General features: G+C 31.8%; 1 protein-coding gene across 1 annotated transcript in view; it reads left to right on the top strand.

The window, feature by feature from the left end:
• The first annotated feature begins 316 nt into the window (after positions 1–316).
• The window catches only part of LOC129302791 (pentatricopeptide repeat-containing protein At4g39530-like), a 26,360-nt gene continuing 2,551 nt past the window's right edge, over positions 317–24,125 (top strand). Inside the window, exons 1-5 of the mRNA XM_054941672.1 lie at positions 317–453; positions 576–717; positions 997–1,169; positions 1,289–1,400; positions 1,482–1,664. Of these exons, the coding sequence (XP_054797647.1) occupies positions 317–453; positions 576–717; positions 997–1,169; positions 1,289–1,400; positions 1,482–1,664 (747 nt within the window). The remainder of the gene's footprint in view (positions 454–575; positions 718–996; positions 1,170–1,288; positions 1,401–1,481; positions 1,665–24,125) is intronic.

The following is a 24,125-nucleotide window of genomic DNA, read 5'->3' as shown; positions in this document are numbered from 1 at the left end:
ACTTTTTAAGGATAGTTTACGCATTTTAATTTAAAACAAAATAATTTTATTAATTAATAACTTATAAAGTGAACTAAATTTTGTTTCTAAAATGTGATTGATATCGGGGAGTATACGGAAATGGATTTTAAATTCCATTAAGATACATCGCCAATGATCTCACGTGGCCATCATCTTTCACATGTACAGAGCTTAAACACTTCATGCATCAATCGTCAAGAAGGGTCTCGAGAACAATGTCTATCATTGCAACCTCTTCTTTCAAGCTTACATCAGATCCCACACCTTATCTAGTGCTTAGAAATTCCTACGTTTCATGCCCAACCCCAATGTCATTTCACACAACACTCTTCTCTCTAGCTACTTCAGCTCTGGTTTCCTTCCTGAAGCCTTGGAAACCTTCTTTGCCATACCCATGAAGGATTCTCATTTATGGAACATACTCATTTCTGGGTATGTGAAGAACTAGAGAATGAAGACGCCATGGCCCATTTCGTGAAAATGAGGTAGAGTTCTATTAAGCCTGATGGGAATATGTATTCCATATTACTACCCTTTTACGGTTTGAGTTTTAGGCATCAGGTTCATGCTGAGATTGCTAAGGTTTGCTCGATTTTGGATTCTTATTTGGGGACTAATCTCTTGCAGATGTTTGCGAGTTATAGGGTTATTGAGGATGTAAAGAAGGTGTTCGGTGAAATGCCCAGTAGAGACCTGGTTACTTGGAATGCTTTGATTTCTAGCTACTCTAGATGTGAGTTAGGGATTTTTGCTTAAGTTTGTATAAATAAATGCATAGAGAAGGAATTTTTGCTGATGAGTATACTCATGCAATAATTTAAATGAAATGGCGTCTTACTTGCAACTGATGGAAGCAATGCAAGTCCAATCATATGCAATCAAACTTGAGTTTTCCTTTGATCCATTCATCACTAATTCCTCGTTAGAGTTGCGTACAAAGTGTGACTTAGTTGACAGTGCATTGGTCTGTCACAGAGTGGACATATGGACAAAGCCATGTGGCTCTTTTATGAAATGCAATTGGCTGATGTGAAACCAAATTCATTCACCTTTGGTGGTATGCTTGGCTTATGTGCATCCAGAAACACCTTACAAAGAGGAAAACAACTACATGGTGTTACTATAAAATATGATTTCAAAACAATCTGGTGGTGGGGAGTGCAATTTCAGATATGTATTGTAAATGAGGTGAAATGCAGCATGCACTCATAATGTTTCAAAGCATGTTTGAGAGAGATATAGTTTTATAGAATGGAATTATATGCAGGTATGCTCAAAATGGAGAAGCCATGAAAGCCTTGAAACTTTATAACAAGATGGTGCAATTAGGACCTTTCGTTGTTTCTCTAAATGATGTAACTTTTATCGACGTGCTTAATGTATGTAGTTACAATGGTTTGGTATAAGAGGGTTGTCGCTAGTTCAATAACATAATTCATAAACATATGATCAAACCCAAGATTGAGCATTATACATGTATGGTTGACATGCTTGCAAGATCAGGGTTGCTTAAGAAAGCTGAGGCTCTTCTTCTTCAAATGCCTTTTAAAGCTGATGCTGTAATGTGGAGCACACTATTGGGAGCCTGCAAACTGCATGGAAATCCAACAATGGTGAAGTGCATTTCTGGAAATCTTTACAAGGTAGGGCCCTAGAATTCCTCAAACTATGTGCTTCTTGCCAATTCATACGCTTTTATAGGTAATTGGAGTGAAACATTATAGATTAGGGAAATAGGGAATTTAAAGGGATTGAAGAAGAGTTTGGGATGTAATTGGATTGAAATAGGAGGTCATGTGTAATCATTTATTTTTGGGGATAAATCACATCCCCTAATCGAAAGGGTACGTTTAGTTTTGAAGTGCATATACATTTAAATTTCTGAGAAGGCATGAATGGGTGTTTAGTTTTTAATTTGATTGATGGAGAAATATTTTTAAAAATATCCTACTAATTGTGGTCTTGATTTCTTCCAATTTTCTCCTATCCTCTATCTGTGTGTCATGTGTACTCTTGTTTTCTTACATCACTTCTCTATTATATTTTCACATATATATTGTTACATCATGAAAATCTGAACTTAACTACTGCCACTTAACCTACGCTCAAGTGTTGTGTTATTTATATTCTAATATGATAAGTGATCTTTAGTTACCCCCTTGTGGTTTGTCAAAATTAATGAAAATAGTGTTATGTAGGACAAGACAATTGTTTGATTAGTTACATTTATGTGGTTTTTTTTTTTTCAAATTAGCATAGCAAGACTAATGGCATGAGATTATAAGCAGGATTGAACTCGAGACCTTTCACTTATAAAAGAGTTTACATGCTACTAGGTTATAAAGCCATTAATTGTGTAGTTAGTTACAAATGTAGGAAAGATGAATATTTGAAGTACTTTAAAGGTGAAGTTAAAAAGAAATAAAAAGAAAAATGTGATTTTTTTCATTAAGGTGAAAACTGTAACCCACTCATGTATATCTTCTTTTTTTCCAAGTAAAGCAAATAATATCTCTCTTATCTCTATTCTATAGAAGGAGAAAATTAGCAATTCTTACATAACGCAAAGAACATAAACACACATTTAATTTTTTTTAAGTATGCACAAGTCTCATTCCTTTAAGAAAAATCATATTTAAATATAGTTGAATACTAATTATGAACATCTCTCCTAGCCATTCAAATCTCATATTCTATTTATTATCACTAGCTTTTAGTTGGTTTTTCAAAAGATGGATAGGGCTATAGCATAAGCAGATAAGTCCCACCTAAAAAAAGAGACTGAAGAAACAATTTGTTTACCAAAAATCCAAATCTTATATTTAAAAAAGATCCAAAACCTTGAGTTCTCTCAATATGGAGTCATGAGTCTGGACTTTGATCAAGATTGGGTCTTTCTAGTAAGATAGGTCAAGGACTAAGATGAATTGAGTCTACCTTTTTTTGTTTAAAAAAAATATCATGTTGTTCATCTCAAGATTTCTTAGCAAATCAAATAAAAAAATTGTAATGTTTCAGATTTCATGTGTTTTAAAATTTAAAACCAATTAAATGAAAACTTTTCTAATAAGCTCTTTTTAAATAAATATTTGATTTATAGCAAAAATATTTTTGCAAGAAATTCCAACACAACGTCTACTTCATACACAAGGGAGTAAATCATTGGATTTTAACTAGATTGAACATTGGCAATTCATGTACACATAAGATCACTCCTTTCATTAGCCCATTTACTAACCTAATTTCATTTTTTAGTATGCATACACTTGTTCCTTTCATTTGAACAATGTGAGACTCAATTTTTTTGACATATCCACATAAAACTACATGTTTTCAAATCAACGACTTCATTGGAGGAGATGTTGTCATAAGAGGAGAGCTTTGTCACTAGAGGAGATTGAAGTTGAAGAGGAGAGTGAAGTGCCAATGAACATATATTAAGCTATGCATAAAAGTGATGAAGATGAGATTAGGATGGGTCAGATCCAATAAAAAGCACAATAGGTCCCTTTAGATTTTTCAGCCGCTATTGCAATTGGATTTGGAGGTTTTATGCTTGATGTCATGGAAGAGCCATGAAGACCTATGATCTGCTATGAAAGACCTTATCTACCATTCAAAGAAGAAGAATGAATAGGTGCAGGAGATGATGGATGATGGAGGCACAATAATGATTATGGGGTGCAAAGGTGATGGAGCTGCATGGGGGATAAAAAATAAAGCAAGCACAATGGATGGCTGGAAGGTTTATTGAAAATAATTTCAAGAAATTACCTTAGTTTTGTTGTCACTATTGATGGAATTCAAATTAAGGAAATTTCCTTGAATTTAGATCATTGAGAATAACAATTTAGATCAATAAAGCAAGCCTCACTAAAGAATCCATTTTTGTTTTTGATCCCTTCTTCAAAATTTTTGCATGCTAAAGGGGGCCTTATGTTTCTTTTTAATTGAAAAATTTGTGATCATAAAATTGTGTGTGGATATAACTTTTTCTATTTGAAGAATAATTTTAACATGTCATCCAAATGTTAAATGTTGTTTAGATATTTATTGTCTTACCTTTGAGATTTAGTTGAAAGTCCATTCAACAAATATAGCTCTGGGTAACTTTTGACTTATGGATTGGGGCAAATTTCAACCTATTTTCATATTATTTAAACAATTTTTAATTTATTAAATTGACTTTTAACAAATATCAAAATACAAATGAATTTTTTACAAATTAAATTTTTAGAAACATATTTTTTTTTTTCAAATTGAAAACCAAGCACACCTTAAAGTAGGGATAGGAATATGATTGAGTTAGCACATATAACAGTGTGTCAAATGTTTATGATCTAAATAATAGTACACTTTAATTTATCTTTTATTATTTGAATAATGATAAAAATTTGATAGACGTTGTTAAAAAGATATATAGCACTACAAAAAAAGTAAATTTAATATGTTGTGGGGCACATATATTTTAGTGAGAATCGCATCTAATAATCTCCCTAGAGAATTATTTCCAAACAGGGATTAACAAGTCACCATTCAGGAAAAAGCAAGTATCTATTACTATTTTAACAACAAATAATTTTGTATTAGTCCTTATTGGTGAATAATTCTCTTGAGAGGTATTTAGATGTGATTCTCCTTATATTTTAAGTACTTTATGTATATTGTATGATAAAAGAATTTGTATTGATAAATATTGTTTAAGTGAACTGAATGAGTGATTAAGGCTAAGCAATGTGACATTAAACAAGTGTCAAACTAGCTAACTATTATAAAATCACGTAAATAAATTTGTTTTGAGTTATGCCTAAATATATTGTCCTTAAGAGCTATTTCAATACAGTTATTAGCAACTCTTCAAGATTAAACAAACATGGTAATAGACCAATAGAAATATATACAAGAAAGGAAGAACTTAAGAGGAAGAAGAGAAGAGCTTGAATACTCTTGAACGGTGTATATTTAAACAACCTACGAACACATGCTTATATAGGCTCAAAAGCCATGGGTGGCTTAAAGGCAAATAAAGACAACTCAATGACCATTAATATGATTAAATACTACCAATGACAATTTATAGAAACCATTTTTGAAAGTTAATATTAAATGTAACTAATGGTGATTAAAGCATTCAACATCATATCTAACTTGTACACTGGGAAAAAATTCAAATCTCAATTATAACAACCCATTTGTTAACACACACACACACACACACACACACACACACACACTCTCTCTCTCTCTCTCTCTCTCTTTCTCTCAAGCTTGAGCAATGTACTTTCTCAAGCTTGAGCAATGTAAGACTTCTGTTGATACATAAACACAAAAACTCCAATATCAATTGCACGTTAGTCGACAAGGAAGATGGTTATAAAAGGTCAGAGAAAATTGAGGTATAACTTATTACTATATTAGACATCCACTCATGTATGACTCATATTCTTTATTTTATTCATCCACTTTTTTACTTGTTTATCTATTTATTAAGTTTTATAAGATACATATAATTATTATTTTTGAATTAGAAGTAACAACTACTCAAGTAGGGAAATAGCATTTAGTTAATACAATTAGCTAGAGTATTACACCTATAATTTAAAGATTTCCACTAAGGGATCTAACTTTTTGATAATTCTTTCAACCAGTGATATTTGAAGTGGAAAAATAGATTATTGGTATCCTTCCAAAGCATATGTGCTTTTATATTTGTCCTAGCTCTCCCCATAAGATTTTTTATAAGCTTGTAATCTTTAAACACCAGAGTGATGTAAGTAAAGCCTGAGGGCCTAAATTGCTCTAAATCTATGATCTATTTGATAGTATACCTTAGCTCTCTTTCATAAAGAGAATCAAAGGATCTCCTTAATTAGACTTATTTTTTCTTCTTGCATTGAGGAAGTTATAATCTTTGATAATAGAAATTGTATTCTCTCTGGGTTTAGGGCTTGAATCACAAATATCTAGCTTCAAATTTATAAAAAAGAAACCATCCATACTTGGCTTTGGCTTTGCAAGGCTCTAGCTTTAAATTTACTAATTTTTATTGCATTACGGTTCCTTTCACCTTAGTTTATATTATGGAAATTGAAGATTGATGCCATTTAACCTTTTGGATTACTTGTAAAGGATGGACCTTCTTTGATTGATCCTTGGAAAGGTTTTTGAAGTCCCATATTATCTGTATAGTCAGGAGCACTTCATTAAGAGTATGCATTTTGCTAGAATTTGATTTAGGTAACTTGATCCAATAAGAAATGAAGATTCTAGCATTCTCCATCTTGTTAGATATGATTGAAAGACTCGAAGCAAATCATACTACTTGTGCAAAAGTGATAGTAAAGAGAGATATGATTAGTAGATTCATCTTGGCAGCTACCAAAAGAACAAAAAGATGAAGCTTGGAGATGATGAATATTTAGTGTTGGAATAGCTTCATTTCAGATATTCTAGTTAAAAAAAAGTGTAAATTAATTTTCTAGAAAAACTTTCAATTAATTCCAATCAAGGATAAATTTGCATTTGTAGAGCTTTACAAAAGAGTTTTGTAACCTGCTTTAACAAAGTAAACACTTTTATTTAATTTCGACTAAACCAAACAATGATCCTAGTTAAAGAGAGCAAAATATGTGCTCAGTATTTCCTCCTTGATTTGAACATTGTATAAAGAAGCTAGACACTACTCAATGCTCATTTAAAGTAGTATTATCATTATCAATAAGGTTAGCCACAATGAGATGCATGCTAGCCAAGCTATCTTGCAAGGGAAACCCCTTCACATGCCCAATTGGAATCTTAGTTCTATCATCAACTTGCTACTTTATGTTGTTTGCAATTAAAAAGGAAACTTTAAAAACATCCTTTATAATCTAGGAAAATTGATTTTTCAACTTGCAACCACATTTCAAAATAGCATCAAGATACTAACAATGTAATATCCTAAAATTTTAAGATGGGACTAATTAAAATACATAAGGGTAAATTAGTAAAGTAAATGCATTTATTAAGGTTCTGAATTACTACTAGACCTATTAGATCAATTGGGTAGCTTCGTATTGGGTTTAGATAGCTATTGAGCTTATTGAGTCCCAGGAGATGGGCTAAATTAGACCATCCATTATGGTGAACATCCTCATTTGCTCTGGGAAATGGACATATTTATTAAATCTGTCACAAGTTGCTTGTGACAAAGAGAAAGAAAAAGAGAAAAGTAAGAAGGTGACGGGGAAGAGGAGTTCTTTGCTAGGGCGTGAGTTCTACTATACTTTAAGAGTATTTGAAGTTTAGTTCAAGTTAAGTAAGCCCCTTCTACATCTCATCTACATCTTCTATGCATTTTTAACATGAGTTTGGATTGTGGGAGGTTTAATTCTAATATGGGGTGTTTATAGACAAATCCATTAATTTAGATGAAGCCATTAGGAGTTAATTTAATTTATATACCTATGGTTTGTGAGTTTATTGTTTTAGCCTTAGGACCTAGGGTTTGGATGAACCCTAGGCTAAATTTGGAACTTTGAAGTAACGTAGGCTCTAAATTAATGTTAATTAACTTCATAGAAGCTAAATAGAGTTAATGAAATTTTGTTAGGGTGTTGGTTTAGCCAACAATAAAAATTAAAGGTTGTGGGTAGCTTGTTTAAGCTAAAGAATGTTTATGTTAGAACTAATAATTAATTATTAGCATTTAATAATGTAGATTATTATTGCTCAATGTTTCCTTGAACTTGTGACAACTTGATAAGTGTGGTAACTACATGGATAACCCTTTTTGATAATAAAAGGATTGAGACAACCAAATGACCTACTCTACTTATTGACTTGTTAGAGCATATATGAGGTTTTATTAACACGTAATTATATTTGTAAATAAGCATGCAATTACATGAGTTAATTTAGAACTCATGTAAAGTAGGCAATTGACTTTAAAAGTAAGGTTTTCTTTATATATATCAAAATGCATATATAATTATGTACAGAGTTGGTAATTCATGCTAAGCCGAATAAGCCAGCCCAAACTCACCCAACAAAAAAAGTTAGGGCGGGACTTGGCTATATAGACTTTTTTAAGAGGATATGATATTTTAAATTCGATCCGAATAAGCCTGGCCTAAATAAGCCCAACCACTAAAATTTTTAGCTCTGTATGTATATAAAGTTAGTAATTTTAGCTAAGCTCGACGGGCTAGCCTGACCTCAGTCAAAAAAAGTTATGATCGGGCTAAGAGAGTATGATATTTTAAGTCCAATCTAAATAAGTCTAGCCCGCCTAAATTATTGAGTGTAAAACTTAATTTATGATTGTTGACTTAATCGTGTATGAGCATGACTAGTAATGTATGTAAATGTGGAACAATCCAATAATGAGTTACATGATCGTGTTTGTGTGATATAGGTCATTGCAACATTTGATTGCATAATTGTGCATATAAGGGTGGGAGGTTCATCTTAGGAGGGAGTAGTGCAAAGCTATATGGTAATTTCTCGACATTGCTTATGGCCTCAATGTTTAGTTATATTTATTTGGAAGCCTTAGCTCATTGTATGTTGCAGTAGTTTGGCATGTGACACCTTAATTATTTATAAAGGGGAAAACTATTGTGAGGATGAGGAATTGAGCCTTCGTTAGGTTAATTCCTTATATGGTGAGCTCAGTTTGGTCTAGTAATATAAACGTAGCCCACTTGTGTTATTACCCCACACATTCAATCACTTGTGTAGATAAGGTTTAGTTGGACTTGTGAATCATGCATTATGAAACATGTACTATTATGTTCCTATGGCATTATGATTATGATTTGCGTTACCCTCCCACTTTACATCCTTATTTATGATTTGATTAGTTGATATGTAGTATAGTTTATTTAGTTATTGAGACCCTGTCTCACTTTTGGTTACAAATTTTACAGGTGACACCATTGCTAAAGGCAAGGAGGAGCCTAGCTAGGGTAAGGACTAGACAAGCTCTGTTTCATTATATTGCCCTTAGACTTTTGTTATGTTATGTAATTGAATATATATACTTACATTGCCAACTAAGTTCAAATTATCTTTTGTATGTACTTGCATGATTTGTTGAGATTGTTATTTTTGCAATTTGGCTTAGGTTGTGCATCTCTTGGTGAGGCTATGGTGTATGGCTAAATTACTCATGCAAGTGTATGATTGGATGTTTTGAGAATTGAATGTGTTTTGTTGGCTAAATGTCGCATTAATGATTCTATCCCTTTTTATGTAGGCTAAATTAGAGTTATATGGCCAAATTATTATTTAATGATGATATCATATGTCAAATTGTTCTATCTAATATGATTTATCTATTAGAGTTAGTTCAAGCCTCAATCGAGGCTAATAGCACTCAGTTTGAGTTTGAGACCCTCAGATGTGCTTTAAGTTTTGATGCCCCCTTAGCATTCAGGTATCCAACTTTTTAATGAATGGTTATTTTAGTGTGAAATTGGTGTCAAGATTGAATTATCTTTGTGCGGGCACTTGAACCACTTTGATCAAATGTCAGATAGTGAATTAGCGCACTCTGGAAGATTATTTTTAGATGCTATCATAACATCAAGTGTGTTGTTATGATATGTTGTATGTATTGCAACAAAAAGCATGATATGCCGTGATGAATTTGTCTTGTGGCTATTAGCTGTATGAGGGTATGTGCTAGCTTCATCATACTTAAACTGTGTTATCCTCTACTATGGATGACAAGTTGGCCATAATTGTTTTTAGTTTTGTCCTTACGCTTCCTTGTGTTATAAAATTTGATTTTTAACTTGTGTTGAGCTCAATTAATGCTTTTAAAAGGGTTTTTTAGTGAGGTCTTGACTTTTAATTTTCTTTCCAATAATTTTTTATTTTTGTTTTATTTAATTGAATCCCTTTTTTTATTTTGTGAAATTATAGGGTTAAGAATTCCTATTGACTATTGTATTGTATGGTACACACTGGTAATGTTAAAATGAATATTATAAAAAATAGTTAGTCTAGTTGGTAAGAATTTGGCCCATAACTCATAAGATCATAGAATCAAATCCTACTGTTGATGTGCAAACTTTATTAGTGGCTAATTTATAACTACTTTTGTAAATGCTTTTTGAATCTAAAGGTTTGCCCAGACTTTAGTGAGCCTTCGAGATCTAACTCATATAAAGTTTCAATTATAATAAAAAGAATAGCAATAAGACATTAAATTTTGAAGTTTTCCTTATGAGGGAGTTATTATCCACAAAAACAATTCTTTAAATTTGTTTGGCAAGCAAATCTTTATTAGTAAGATTAAAAGGCATGAGGCTAAGACCTCCAAACTTGCTAGACTTACAAATATTATTCTAGAATATAAGATGCATTCTATTATTGCCTTTAATAAAGAGCGCTAGAAAAAAGATTAGCATAGATAGAATAAGCTTTGATGCTAGACATTTTGGCAAAAGAAAACATAAAAGTTGATAGATGCTTGAGGAGGCCAAGGCAGACAAGGGTTAACCTATTAGCTTAAGAAAGTAAAGATGATTTTTGTTCATCATTATATTATTACATAATTTTGGCACAAAATGTAATAGATAAAATAGAAAAAATTAATCTTTTTCATTCCTATAGTTTCTTACCTCATAACTAGGTCCTTATAATTTAACTCACTATAGTTCAATCTTATAGTTTTATCAATTAGCAAAATTAGTCCCTGTTGTCCAAAAATCAACCATTGTCCCTTCTAAGTAATTTGACCTGGCACTAACTTTAATTAACACCATTAAAAAGGTTTAGGTGGCATTCTTACAAGTGTCATATGTGATGCTACATCAAATAAAATCTTCACTCGTTTTGTCTTTTGCTGAAATGAAAGGTTGAGGTGAAGGGCTGTGGTGCCATCTCTTTAAAGTTAAAAGTTCCCTCTCATTCGAGAGAGAAGAGGACATTGTTTAATAAGGGATGTTAGATCAAATCAAACTTAGAAGCTCTATCTTATAGAGGACATATGGTGTCAGAAACCAAGTGCATTAGATCGAAGCATGAATATTCACAGTGTTAAGGCTTCTCATTCAAAACCTACATTCTCATAACTTCTAACCTCTTTACCTGATCATGCATCATTCATTGTTATTCCACCATGAACTATCCTAATATTGGTATATTTATACCATAATAAAGCTTTTTATTTTATTTCTTTTTAACATGATATAATTAAAATATTTCCCTACTAATTCTATCTTCACTCACTCTTTTTATTGTATTATTTAATTCTATATTTTCTATCAAAACTTCAGGCTGGCTTTGCTCCTATTGACATTAAGTACCATCATGAGGATCTATTGAAGCTCGACACTCCAATGCTTGATAAAGCAAATCCTTGACCTTTTGAATTTTATTAATTCTTCTTTCAACAATTCATCATTCTCATCTAATTCAGGTATTGGATTGAAGTGGGGGACACTGTAACATCCCAAGTTTTAATTCTCTAATTAATTAAATCTAATTAAGGTAATTAAATAAGTTGAAGTGGTGTATGGCCAGATAAGTTTAATAATTATATTTGATGGTATTTTAGCCGTCGTTGTGGGTTCGGTATCGAAGTGGGCCACCTGACCATTAAAAAGAGAAGAAAAGGAAGAGTTAATGTTGCCGTGCCATACGCCACGGCATGTAGATCATCTGCTGTGGCGCACAGACATTTCTGAGTGAGGGAGGACCTCTTTGTGCCATACGCCGTGGTGCATTGTGTGTTCATCACAACACATGGCCATTTTTTATAGTTTATCAGATGTGAAATGAGACAGAAATAGAAAGAAGAAAAAAGAGAAAATGAAGAGATGCTCCAATGCTTTGTTAGGGTTTACTTGTGGATGATGTTAGAAGTATTTTGAAGGCTACAAACACTCAAGGTAAGTATCACACTCATTAATCTCTCTATTTCTTCCACATTTATGAGTTTATGGTTAGCGTTTGATAGTGAAAGTAAAATTTCGATCCATATAGTTATGGGTCTGAATTTATTGACTTAAATGGAGTTAATGAGAGTAGATTAGAGTATCTAAACCTAGGTATAATGAGTTCTGGTGTCTTGAATTTTTAGACATCATTAATATCCAAAATCTCATTTATTATGGGTGTTGGAAGTTTGTGATGACATTAATAGGGATTTAATGGCTCATTAATGCTATTGGGGGCTAAAGGTGATTATTAAACCCAATGGATATGCTCCAATATGCTTGGATTGGTAATGTTAATGAAATTCAATTTGGTTGATTGTAGTTTTGGGTCTTGGTCACCTATTGGATTGAAAATTCAAAATTGGAAGCTGGTTGATTGAAGGGTAAACCTTTGACCTCTCAAAGGTTTGAGATAATTAGGGGAAACTCTACTTTGGGTAGTTATATGCTAATTGATTGTTAATTAGTTGTTAAATGTGAATTGTGAAGTTATATGCATGGAATTAATTTTTAAAGTAAAAACTATATATTAGTTTCAATGAGTGCATGAAAAAGCTATTTTTAACTTGAAAATACAAAATGCAAAGTCAAGAGGATCTTAACTATGAATATGCTTATGTTTTTGAAAAATCAATGTGATGATGTGTAGAGGTATTTTTGTGTTAATGAGAAATAAATCTTGAGAAAATGATGAGAATACATATTTGGGTAGCATATGGTCATGAGCCCAATGTAATTGTTGTGATAATGAGTATATGAAAATAAAAAAGTGAAAAAAAGTTAGTATTGATTATGGCATGATCAGTGGCAAGAGTTCGCCTAAGGATTTAGAGTAGAGAAAAATCTATATGGTATTTTGGCTGCCCTTCGGTGCACGGGGGTATAGCCTTGTCCTATAGTTTATCAAGGGACTATCCCATTTTGAGAGACTAAAACCTAGCTATCTCCACCTGTTCAATGAGGAGAATAGCTTAGGGTATGAGATACACCAAGGATTTGAGAATGGGGGAAGCCGTGATTCGAGATTGAGTCTTGTGATCTTTGACCAAGTCACACCTCATAATTAGTAAGCTTGGGTAGTTTAGTCACACGGACGGAGCCCTAATCAGTGTTATAGGCCATGTAACATTCAAAAAATTTTAACCTTAATTTGTTAACCTAATTAGGGTAATTAGTGAGTTAATGAGGTGTGTGGCCAGATGGGCTTAACTTGACATAATTGATATGATTTCAGCCTTAGAAGTAGGTCCGGATCGATGGCGGGCCACCTGTGCAAGAAAAGAGGATGAAAAAAGTGAAGAATTATTTTTTGTGCCACACACCATGGCGCGTGGTTAGTTTGCCACAGTGCATGGAGACAATTTAAACATAAGAGGCTCCTCTGTACCATGTGCCACAGTGGAGGGCAGCGTGTGTCGCGACGCACGGCCAAAAATCAGATATATCTTATTCATTTCTACATGGAAATAAAAGAGAGAAAGAGGAGGAAAATGAAGAGCTTGGTTTTGGCTCTGCTAGGGCACGGCATTTGGTTCTATTATTAATAGATTAGAGCTTTCAAACACCCAAGGTAAGATCATGGTGCCTTCTTCTTCCTATCCCTCATTATGATTTTTTTATGGTAGGGTTTGAGTTGGGAGATGGATTTTCGGTCCATAGGAGTATGGGTTCGATTCTATTAGTTAAAATGAGATTAATGGGAGTGATTTAATGTATTGGAACACCATATTGATGATTTTAAAAGTGGTTGGTCCATGAGAGCATTTGAAGTCTGAAAATTGATATTTATGAGGTAGTTGGAAGAGGTTAATGCGCATTAATGATGGTTTGAGGTGTTATTAATGAAAATGTGTATTTATGAAATTTAATGAGTTCATTGAGTAAGAATGGGTATTGATTATGAGTTGATAAAATAGTGTATGTTGAGTTTATGTTAATAAAGCTTAAAGAGCTAGATGATGATGATATCTTTATGGTATGGTTGTATAGAGATTCATCTTGTTACCATTCGAGCTTATTGAAGCTTTGAGAAGTTGATATAGTGAGGGGTAAACCTTTAACCTCTCAAAGGTTTGAGATAATCGAGGGAAACTTAATTTTTATAGTTGAATGTTAATTGTGTTGTAAATTGTGATTTGTGAGTTAAAATGATGATGCATATCGGCAAATACTTGTTTATGAAATGGTTTTAGAGAAGAGAAAATCTTGATTCTACCACCCTTGATTTTTATGAAATTACTTGTGATGTATTACTATGGGTGGAGAATTGTGATGAATTATGTGTTAGATTGTGAAGTATTTGTGTTATGTGAGTTCATATATTGAGAAATGATTGTTAAAATATATATTATGTGTGAAATGTGCATAGTATGACCATTGGCGAGAGTTCGCCTAGGGAGAGGAGTAGATTGATTAGAAATCCACATGGTATTGGCAGTAACCGTTGGAATCGGGAACTAATCTTGGCACCAATTGTTGGAATCGGAAGGTAGCCCTTGTCCTATGGATGATTCGGGACAATGCCACTTGTTTTATAAAGGACTTGAACCTAACTAGTCTCCACCAGTTCATGAGGAGGCTAGATTAGGGGTACAACACCCCATGATTGTTAGTATTAGGAGAAACTGGTTACATGAGTGAATAAGTTAACCTTGGCTCTATAGCTCTTCACAAGTAGTAGGCTGGGTTAGTCCGTGAAGGACATAGCTATGTGATAGCCACCCGTTTCATGTCAGAGATAATAAAAGGATATAAGGTTGGTATATGATCATGTATATAAGTTTGGCCACATGGTTGTTATTTTTACGACCCTATATTATGTTTTTGTAAAAATATCATGATATAGTGTTTTGTGACAAGCCTGATCACATGGTTGTTAGTTTTATGAACCGTGGCCTAATGTTATGTGATATATGTGTTTATGTGTCTAATTGCATTTATTTACAATTAATATATAATTGTAAGGGTTAAGTGAAACTTGATTAATGAGTGGTTGTACTTATCCCTTAATTCTCAATATTTTCTGGATCTAGCTCATCAGATCCAAGTCGGGGAAAATATACTGAGGCTTAGGATTGATGGATTAAATCCTCTATATGCCTCTCTTTTGCTATTACATATGTATTTGTTAATGTATTGCTAACTAAGATTAATTGTCATGATTGGTGCACTAATTGCATGATTTTGTATTTAACTAGTGTATTTTGTGCCTTAGGTTAGTGAGTTTTTGTTGTGAACCCTGGATAGGGCTAAAATACTTGTGTAAGTAAGAATATATGTATTTTGAGAAATATGAATGAAATGGTTGATTTTGTGCAACTTTTCCTCCCCTTCTATGTTTTGTGAAAATTGGGGTTGAGTGGTGATTTTGTGAAATAAGTGTATTTGATTGTGTGTGGTATATTGCACAAGTCCACAAGAATCCATTGAGTATGATCGGAGGGTTGGTGTAGGCTATTGGTACGTGTGGTTGAGTTGGGACGCTCCATTTAGGAGATTTTGTGAAAATTTATCAAAATAGATTTGGATGTCCAACTTTTTATAGAAAATAATTTAAATGTGAAACCAGTGCCATTAGCTAGACCTAAGAGAAAGCTCCATGTAGACACCGAAACTACCTCAATCAGACGTCGGATGGAGATTTAGGACGCGTTGAAAGTTCACTCCCTATGTTGTCAAATAATAGCACTGAACTGTCAAACTTCGTGCAATGCACCGCAGTGCGTGCCGCCTCACACCATGGCGCATGGCACAGGGAAGACACCTTGCGGCACACGAGCCGTAAGTCGCGGCGCACGTATCATTTTCTGCATAAAAATGGTTTTTAAGTTTTAAAACTCATTATTTGGGTCCCAATTGATTTTCAAGCTTTTGCTTTGTTTTCAAAACTTTGATTTGGAGTCCCTAAATTATGTTTGAGATTTGAACTATCGAGATTGGGATTTCCTTGAAAAGATTTTGAGAAATCCTTCTTTTAAAACCTTAGATTACTATAATTTGGAGTTAATTATGGTTTAACCTCAGAGAGGTTATAGCCTACGATTTTAGTTTGAGGAAATAAGGAGGATATAAGGTTGGTTGATCATTGCCTAAGTAGATATATGACGTGTTATAAGTGATAAGTGGTGGTAAGTCGCATGAGTATGGGTCATGTCACATGTCTAAGAATATGGTGATAATGTACCCAGTTATGAGAGTTAAAGAAGTTATTTAATGATAAATGATGAGATATGATATATGCTAGCATGTTTTATATATTTGATTTCCTCGTGCATGTATTTGGTTTATAATTGATATATATAACTACATACGGAAGGTTTAATCTTGGTTACTGAGTGGCTAAACTCACCCCTTTCATTTAACATTTTTTAGGCTCTAGCTCTAGTGTTGAAAGGGAGAAGGCTAAATAGGCGAGAAATTAGTATATCCTTACTGTATGCCTCTAGTCTAGATTTAATTATATAATAGCATATGATTTGCCAATTCTAGGAGGCATGCAACCACACTTACACTATTTGTTATTGGAAATGTTAGATTTGTATTTTAGGCCCTTAGTCTTTATGTATGTTCATATATATATGTCTATAGGGTCAAAATACCAGTGCAAGTGTAGAAATAATGATTTGAACATGTTTTGAACAATTTGAGTGAGATGTAATGACAAATTACCTCTCCCTCTGTTTTTAGTAAAATGTGGTTGAAGAGTGAATTTTGTTATACTGATATTTCAATGCTTGTGACATGTTGTATTGATAGTCCTAGGTCCATTGGACATGGTCCGGGTGTTAGGAAAAGCTTTTGGCACTTGTAGGTTTTGGACACCCATTTTGTGTAAAAGTATTGAAAAGTGATTTAAATGTGTTTGGATGTCTAACTTCTTAGTGTGACATGTTTTAGAAGTGAAACCCATGCTATTAGCTAGTTCATATAAAGAGCTTTCTATAGGCACCTAGATCATGTGATTTGGATGTTGGACGGAGAATCAGGGTGAATCAAAAGTTCCCAGATTTTGCTGTTAAATGACAAGAGAATTAGTAGAAATTTCATGAAACACTCCACAGCGCATGGCACCTAAGCCACAGTACGTAGCACAAAAAGCAATATGCTATGGCGCATTGTGCATGAGCCACAGTGTATTACCTTATATCACAGCACATGTTTTGTTTTTCAACTTCTTTCACTCCTCTGAGGTATTCCATGCTTTCGTAACTTATATTTTTCTCTGATATGAAAGATTTTGATTGATTTAAACTCATTTTTATTTAAAAAATTTAATATCTTTTACTTTTAAATTAAACCTTGGTAATCATCCTTTTGAGTTAAGTCTCGAATTACCAGGAGTTAAATTGGTTAATTATGATTAGTGGAGTGAGAATGTTTCAGACACAGGCTGCTTATTGACGATAAAGCACTTTTCCTAAAATTTATCATAAGCTTGCGTGCTCTATTTCCTTTAAAGGATTTCCTAATGTGGTTCTCAATATGCATTGAGATAGAGAGTAGACAGTATTAATTAAAGTGAGTGTTATGTTAGATTATTTAGTAGGGACACGAGTTGATTTTTGGATGGTAGTGACTAACTTTATTAACTAAGAAAGTTATTGGGACTAAGTCACAATGAATCAAACTATAAAAGCTTGTTTATATGAGTTATTAAACTAAAGGGATGAAAAGAATAATTTTCTCAATAAAATATTATCACTTTGACATATTATGACTTTTAATAAATTGTATATAATGAAAACTATATTGGCTCTAGGGCACATCTTAAAAGGGAACAATATAATTAGGCTAACATTTTTAAAAAGACATATATAAGTTTGTCTAATATCATATCTCAATCCAAAATTTTAAGACGTTAGGTTTATACAATTTTTCTTAATTTATATTCATCTTATCTAATTCAACTCTATTCAATATAAGATTTTTTTTTCTTACTAAACTAAACCAAGTTCAACCAAACAAAAAAGGGTTAAAGAATATTTTTGCCTTTGAACTATTCTCTAAATAGTACCCAATGTCCTAAACTTTTGTTATAATAATTTTGCCTTTAAAATAATTAAAATGTAATATATTTACCCCTAATATTAAATATTCCAACATTGACCATTAAACATCATAATTGGGACTTAAGCTTGATAAAAAATACCACCTGTTATGTCAGCTGGATTCTAGTTAAGGTTTATTTTGCCTTTGAACTATTATTCATAGAGCATCCAATATCCTAAATTATTTGCGTTATAGCAATTTTACATATAAAGTAATTAAAACGTAGTATATTTCCAAACATCTTTAAATAACTCAAGCAAATTTCTTTTTTGCCCTTCTTCTTTGGTTTTATTAAAATACTATGTTTGATTACAAATGTTTGGAAAAAAGAAGCTGTGCAAAATTTAATGATAAACTACAAAGAGATAAGAGTGAGAAATGATGCAGGAGTGTATTATTAGGTGGAATCTCTTTCTTTCAATTGGCCATTCCCATTGTCTTTAATTATTTTTATGCATTCTACTATCAATTAGCCCCACCTACTCATTCCTTCACTATTAGTTCAAAGTTTTTCTTATAGTTAAAAATGTTATCCTCCCTTCCCAATTTAAAGTTGGTAGTTCAAATAGGTTGAACTTATTTTTATTTTAATTAGATTGAAAGATAAAGGGTAGAAAATGAATTTGCCTGACCTATTTATGGATGTTCCAAAATATGTTACGTTTTCATTACTTTAGAGACAAAATTGCTGCCACACAAATAGTTTAGATCACCAAATGCGCTTTAATTTTGGATCCACCTAGCACGAGGGTATTTTACGTGTTGTGCTTTACAAATGCACAAGTTGTGGCAAGTGATAAAGTATCAATAGAGTATTGTTCTCACAGAGATTTGTTTAAAAACAACGGTCAAATAAAAAAATTAGCAAATTCAATCAAGTTAAGCAAAATGCAATTAGGTGAAGATAATTTTACAAACTAAATTAATAGTAGAAAATAAAGTAAAGAGAATGATTCAATACTTTTTAAAAGTAATTAAGCCTAGGATTATTTATCTCATTTTATACTTCAAGAATACTCAATTAACCCCCAATATATTTTGCTCTTATGGTAAATTATGCTAGTCAAAGATATTAAATTATCCATAAGTGCTCTCTCAAGTCTCCAAGTAGGTGTTTAGTTTAATTAATCCCTTAATCTCGTAATTAACTAATTAAACTCTAAATTCTATATGACCATGTGAAGTTAATGACTATATCTTTATCTCATTAATAAAACCATCCATTCAACTTGCAAGCTTCAAATTCTCACATAATTTAACTCAAGTTTTATATTTAACTTAGCTTTCTCAAGCATTAATCAAGTGAATCTAATAATTTAATTGATGGCTAATCAACTAGAAGTATTAAGTATGGAATAAAATCAACACAATCACACCATTAATCACAAATACAAAAGGAGAATGAGTGTTTAATTCATACAAAGGGTTTAAAATAATTCTAAAGTCAAGGGTTTAGTTACAAATGTTTATAAAACTGATGAGAAAATATAAACATATCAACACAAATATTGAACAAAAGGAAATGAAGGAGAATAGAGAGGAAGAACTAAGAGATAAAGATAAAATCTCTTTCAATCTTTAAACTCAAGCTCAATCTCCATTAAAATCTATGCCCTAACACACCTAAAACTTCTAAATACTCCCCAGAAGTCTAAAATGGCAGCCAAAATAAAATATGGGTTATATATATATATATATTCTAGAACCTTAACTTTGAGACATCTTTGGCAATTTTGCACTATTTTCGCTGTTAATGAAACTTAGCTTTTACGCACTTAATTTTTTCATCCAAAAACCTTTCAAAAGCATCAACAAAAGTTCAATAATGCATTCAACCAAACCTTAAAACCAAAATATTAACAAATTAGCTTCAAAATACCAAAACAGAGCTGTGGTTTGAATATCTAAAATAATATACACATTTTTCTAATTTGAGTATTCAAAATATGTGCAATTGTGCCAAAATATGTTTAAAATTTAAGGAAAATGTGCTCAAATGATATGAAATTCTAAAAGTTAACATAGCGTTAGGGCATTTAACATTTTCAGTTATACTTTAAGTCCTAGTCAGCATTTTTAATAATCAAAGTTAGGTATTTAACATTGGAGAAAATATGTTGCATTTTAATTACATTAGAGATGAAATTACTACGAAAAATAGTTTAAGACAATGTGTGTTAAATGATGATGAATGGTAGATATTACTTTTATAAAAATAAGAATAATAACCAAACATTATATTAAGGGAAGTGATAAATGATGATAAACATTACACTTCATTGACCCAAAACCATATGTGGAACAACTTTATTATATATAGTTTTTTAAATTGTAAAAAAAAGAGCATGGTAGAGAATTATCATGAATAATATATCACTATATATATATATTGCTAGATACACCAAAGCATCTGTATCATTTATATACAGAATTGTTAAATGTTGTTATTTTATTGTTAAATTTGTATTTATTTACAAAAAAACCATGCTAACATATTACTATTTATTCATAAAAACACTGTACCAAAATTGTTGAATGTTGTTCAACTCTTATTTTATTGTTCAAGTATTACATTATGAAAAAAAAATTATATAGTTTCTGATTCTTTTAAAACAATGAAAATATTCCCAAAATTCTTTTAATTAATGGCCTTATGTCTTAGGCACAGTATTCACTCTTGTTGGCATTAAATTGCATTCTATCTCTGGCAGAGGTTTAAACCCTTATCTCAATCGCACTCTTATTGCTCTCATTCCCAAAGTTTGAAAGCTACAATACATTCATGAATTCTACCCTTTAGCCTCTGTTTTATGGTGTATAAAGTAATTACCAAAGTGATTACCAATCATCTTAAGCCTCTCATGCCTGAAGTGGTATCAAACGAACTTTGTATAGGGTCAAAGCATTATATATAATATCATCATAGCTCAAGATGTTATGCATTCAATGAGGAAAAAAAACTCGAGGAAAAGGCTAGATGGCAATCAAGGTAGATTTAGAGAAGGTTTTTGACAAATTGCAATGAGATTTTATACAAGAGACCTTCAAAGATGTTAATCTTCTTGCTAGAATGATAACATTTGTAATGAAGTGTCTTACTATTTCAACAATGCAAATACTATGGAATGATAAACCGTCATCCTCTTTTTCTCTAATGAGAGGGATTAGGCAAGGTAACCCTTTATCCTCGTATATTTTTATTCTTTACATGGAGAGACTTTCACAGGCTTTCTGTTTTGAAGTTTTCTAAAACAATTATCAAACAATTAAAATGGGACATTGAGGGATTTCCTTATCTCACTTATTTTTTGTTGATGATTTGATTCTTTTTAGAGACACCTTTGATGCATAGGTGGAGGTTGTTAAACAAGTGCTACATAACTTTTGTGCCTCTTCTGGTTAATTTGTGAGTAACTAAAAAATATAGGTTTACTTTTCAAAAAATGTTACTTCTTCATCATGTGTTGCTATTTGTCAATGACTGGGTTATACTTACACAGATTCCTTTAGCCATTACCTTGGTGTCCCTTTGATTATTGGTAGAGTGACCTCTAAAACTTTCAACTATATTCTATAAAGATTAAATCAGAAGTTAGTAGGGTGGAAAAGCTAGTCACTCTTTTTAGCTGGAAGGATCACATTGGCCTAATTTGTGCTTTCATCCATCCCTCTTTACACAATGCAAAGTATTATGATTTCGAGCACTTGTTGTAATGCTATTGAGAAAATTGTTAGAAAGTTCATTTGGGGATACTCTGATGACCACTGTGGAACTACTTTAGTTAAATGGAGAGAGCTTTGTCAACTATTTAAAAATGGTGGCTGTGTACTTCTTAATCTCGAAGCTCAAAATAGAGCTTTTCTATCAAAACTAGCTTTCAAAATCATAGCTGAGCTAGATTATCTTTGGATTTGCATTCTCAAGGGAAAATATAGAATTACTAACAATCCCTCTTAGGACATCAGCAGATGCCATTGCTCTTACTTTTGGAAAAACATCACCAAAGTATGGCAAGATATGATGATGCACATCAAAGGGAAACCAAGTAATGGTTTGATTCTGGTCTGATTTTTAGGTTGGGGACTTGGGCCCTCTTAAATATTTGTCTTTTGCTAATGTTGACGCTCAAGATCTTCAATGATCAATATTTGATTATGTTAATAACCGTGGAAGATGGAAATGGAACTCGTTTGATCAATTACTCCTATAAGATATTCTTGATCACATTGCTAGTGTTAAAATCATACTAGAAGATCCTTCTAGTCACTCTTACATATGGAATCTCACAGGGAATGGTAAATTTATAGTTAAGTATTTCTATATTGCTTTGAAAACTCTATATTGGTAGGATCCCTGTAGTACTTGGACTAAACTTTAGAAGCTTCCAATGGCTTAAGGGTCAGAACCTTTATTTGGTTACTGCTCAAAGGCAAACTTCTAACAAATGTTGAAAGAGCTTGGAGGAACTTTATATAGGACCTGCAATGTGCACTTTGCAGTGCCCCTACTGAAACAATTACTTATGTTATTAAGGAACGGCCTTTTACTGTGACAGTCTAGAAGCAAATATTACCAGTTGATATGTGTTTTGATTTTTATGGAAAAGAAATTGATCTTGGCTAGTTTCCTGCCTATATAATGCTAGCCTTGACATTTCTTAGAAGGTAGGAACCAGCATTGTTTGTTGGAAGCTTTGGAACATTAGGAACATGCATCTTTTTATTAATGAAACTTTTGATATTTACATAGTCCTCTCTTATGTGAGAGCCATTATTAGACATACTTTGCGTTCCTTTTCTACCATCAATATTTTTGATGTAATTTCTTAGCTTCTTGTACAACTTTTTAGTTCTAATGATATTTTCTCTTCACTCAAAAAATTGCATTCTATCTCACTTGCAAAGACTTGTAATAGAATAATTATTTTACCTTGAATAAAAAATGGTTCAAAAAACAATTAATTCTAAAATGAACCATAAATATTATTTTCAGATCATCAATATCATGACATAAAATATCTATACATTTGTGCATCCATCTATTTATGTAATGATTTTGGCAAAACAAAACTTTACATATAATATATAAAAACAATAACAAGTTGTGTCGCATAACAATATAACTTAATTCTTAGACTTCCTATATTTTAAACCCACGCTGATTTATCCAAATTACCCTTATATTTTGTCATTGATCCAAATTGTTGTTGTTGTTGTCATCGTCATCGTTAATATAAATTACTACCTTACGTTGTATGTCTCTACAAATTTTTCTTAATTTATATTCATCTTATCCAATTTAACTTTGTCCAATATAAGACCTTTTTTTGAACACTAAACCAAGTTCAGCCAAACAAAAAAAAATGTTAAAGTGCATTTTTTTTCTTCTAACTATTGTTCGAGTAGTATTTAGTGTCCAGAACTATTTGTTGTAGCAATTTTGCTTTTAAAGTAATCAAAATGTAATATACTTGCTCTTGACATTAAATACCCTAATGTTGACTATTAAAAATAATGATTAGGACTTATGTTTGATCGAAAATACCACTTGTCATGCCTACTGAATTCTAGTTAAAGGGTATTTTTGCGCTTGGATTAATCTCTGAGTAGTACCCAATATCTTAGATTATTTGAGTTATAGCAATTTTGCACATAAAGTAATTAAAACATAGTATAATTCCAAACATTTTTAAATAACTCAAGCAAATTTATTTTTGAAAAAATGAAAATAAAGTTCCTTTGAAATATATAAATGACAATTTAGTTTCTCAAAATGTCATAATTTCACTGAAATCCTTAGGAACTTTTCTGTCATTAATTAATTTATATAAATGATCAAATTGTCCTTGTTAAAAATAAAAAGATTCACAAGTTTTTTTAATAATCATAACTTTTCTTCTTATATTTGCAATAATACAATAATAAATTATAACTTTGTATGTTAAATTCTTGATTTGCTATTGCATTGTTGTGAATATAACAGAGAAAGTTGTGATTATTTAAATAAAACTTATGAATTGTTTTATTTTCAACAAGGGCAATTTGTTTATTCATATAAATTCATTAATGATAAAAAGTCTCTAAAAAATACAGTGAAATTATGATATTTTAAAGGATTAAATTATT

This window comes from Prosopis cineraria, unplaced genomic scaffold (genome assembly GCF_029017545.1).
Source record: "Prosopis cineraria cultivar Desert tree isolate PC_DT_omini unplaced genomic scaffold, ASM2901754v1 PC2, whole genome shotgun sequence".
In the NCBI taxonomy this organism is placed as follows: Eukaryota; Viridiplantae; Streptophyta; class Magnoliopsida; order Fabales; family Fabaceae; genus Prosopis; species Prosopis cineraria.
This window is presented reverse-complemented; position numbering and strand designations above follow the sequence as displayed.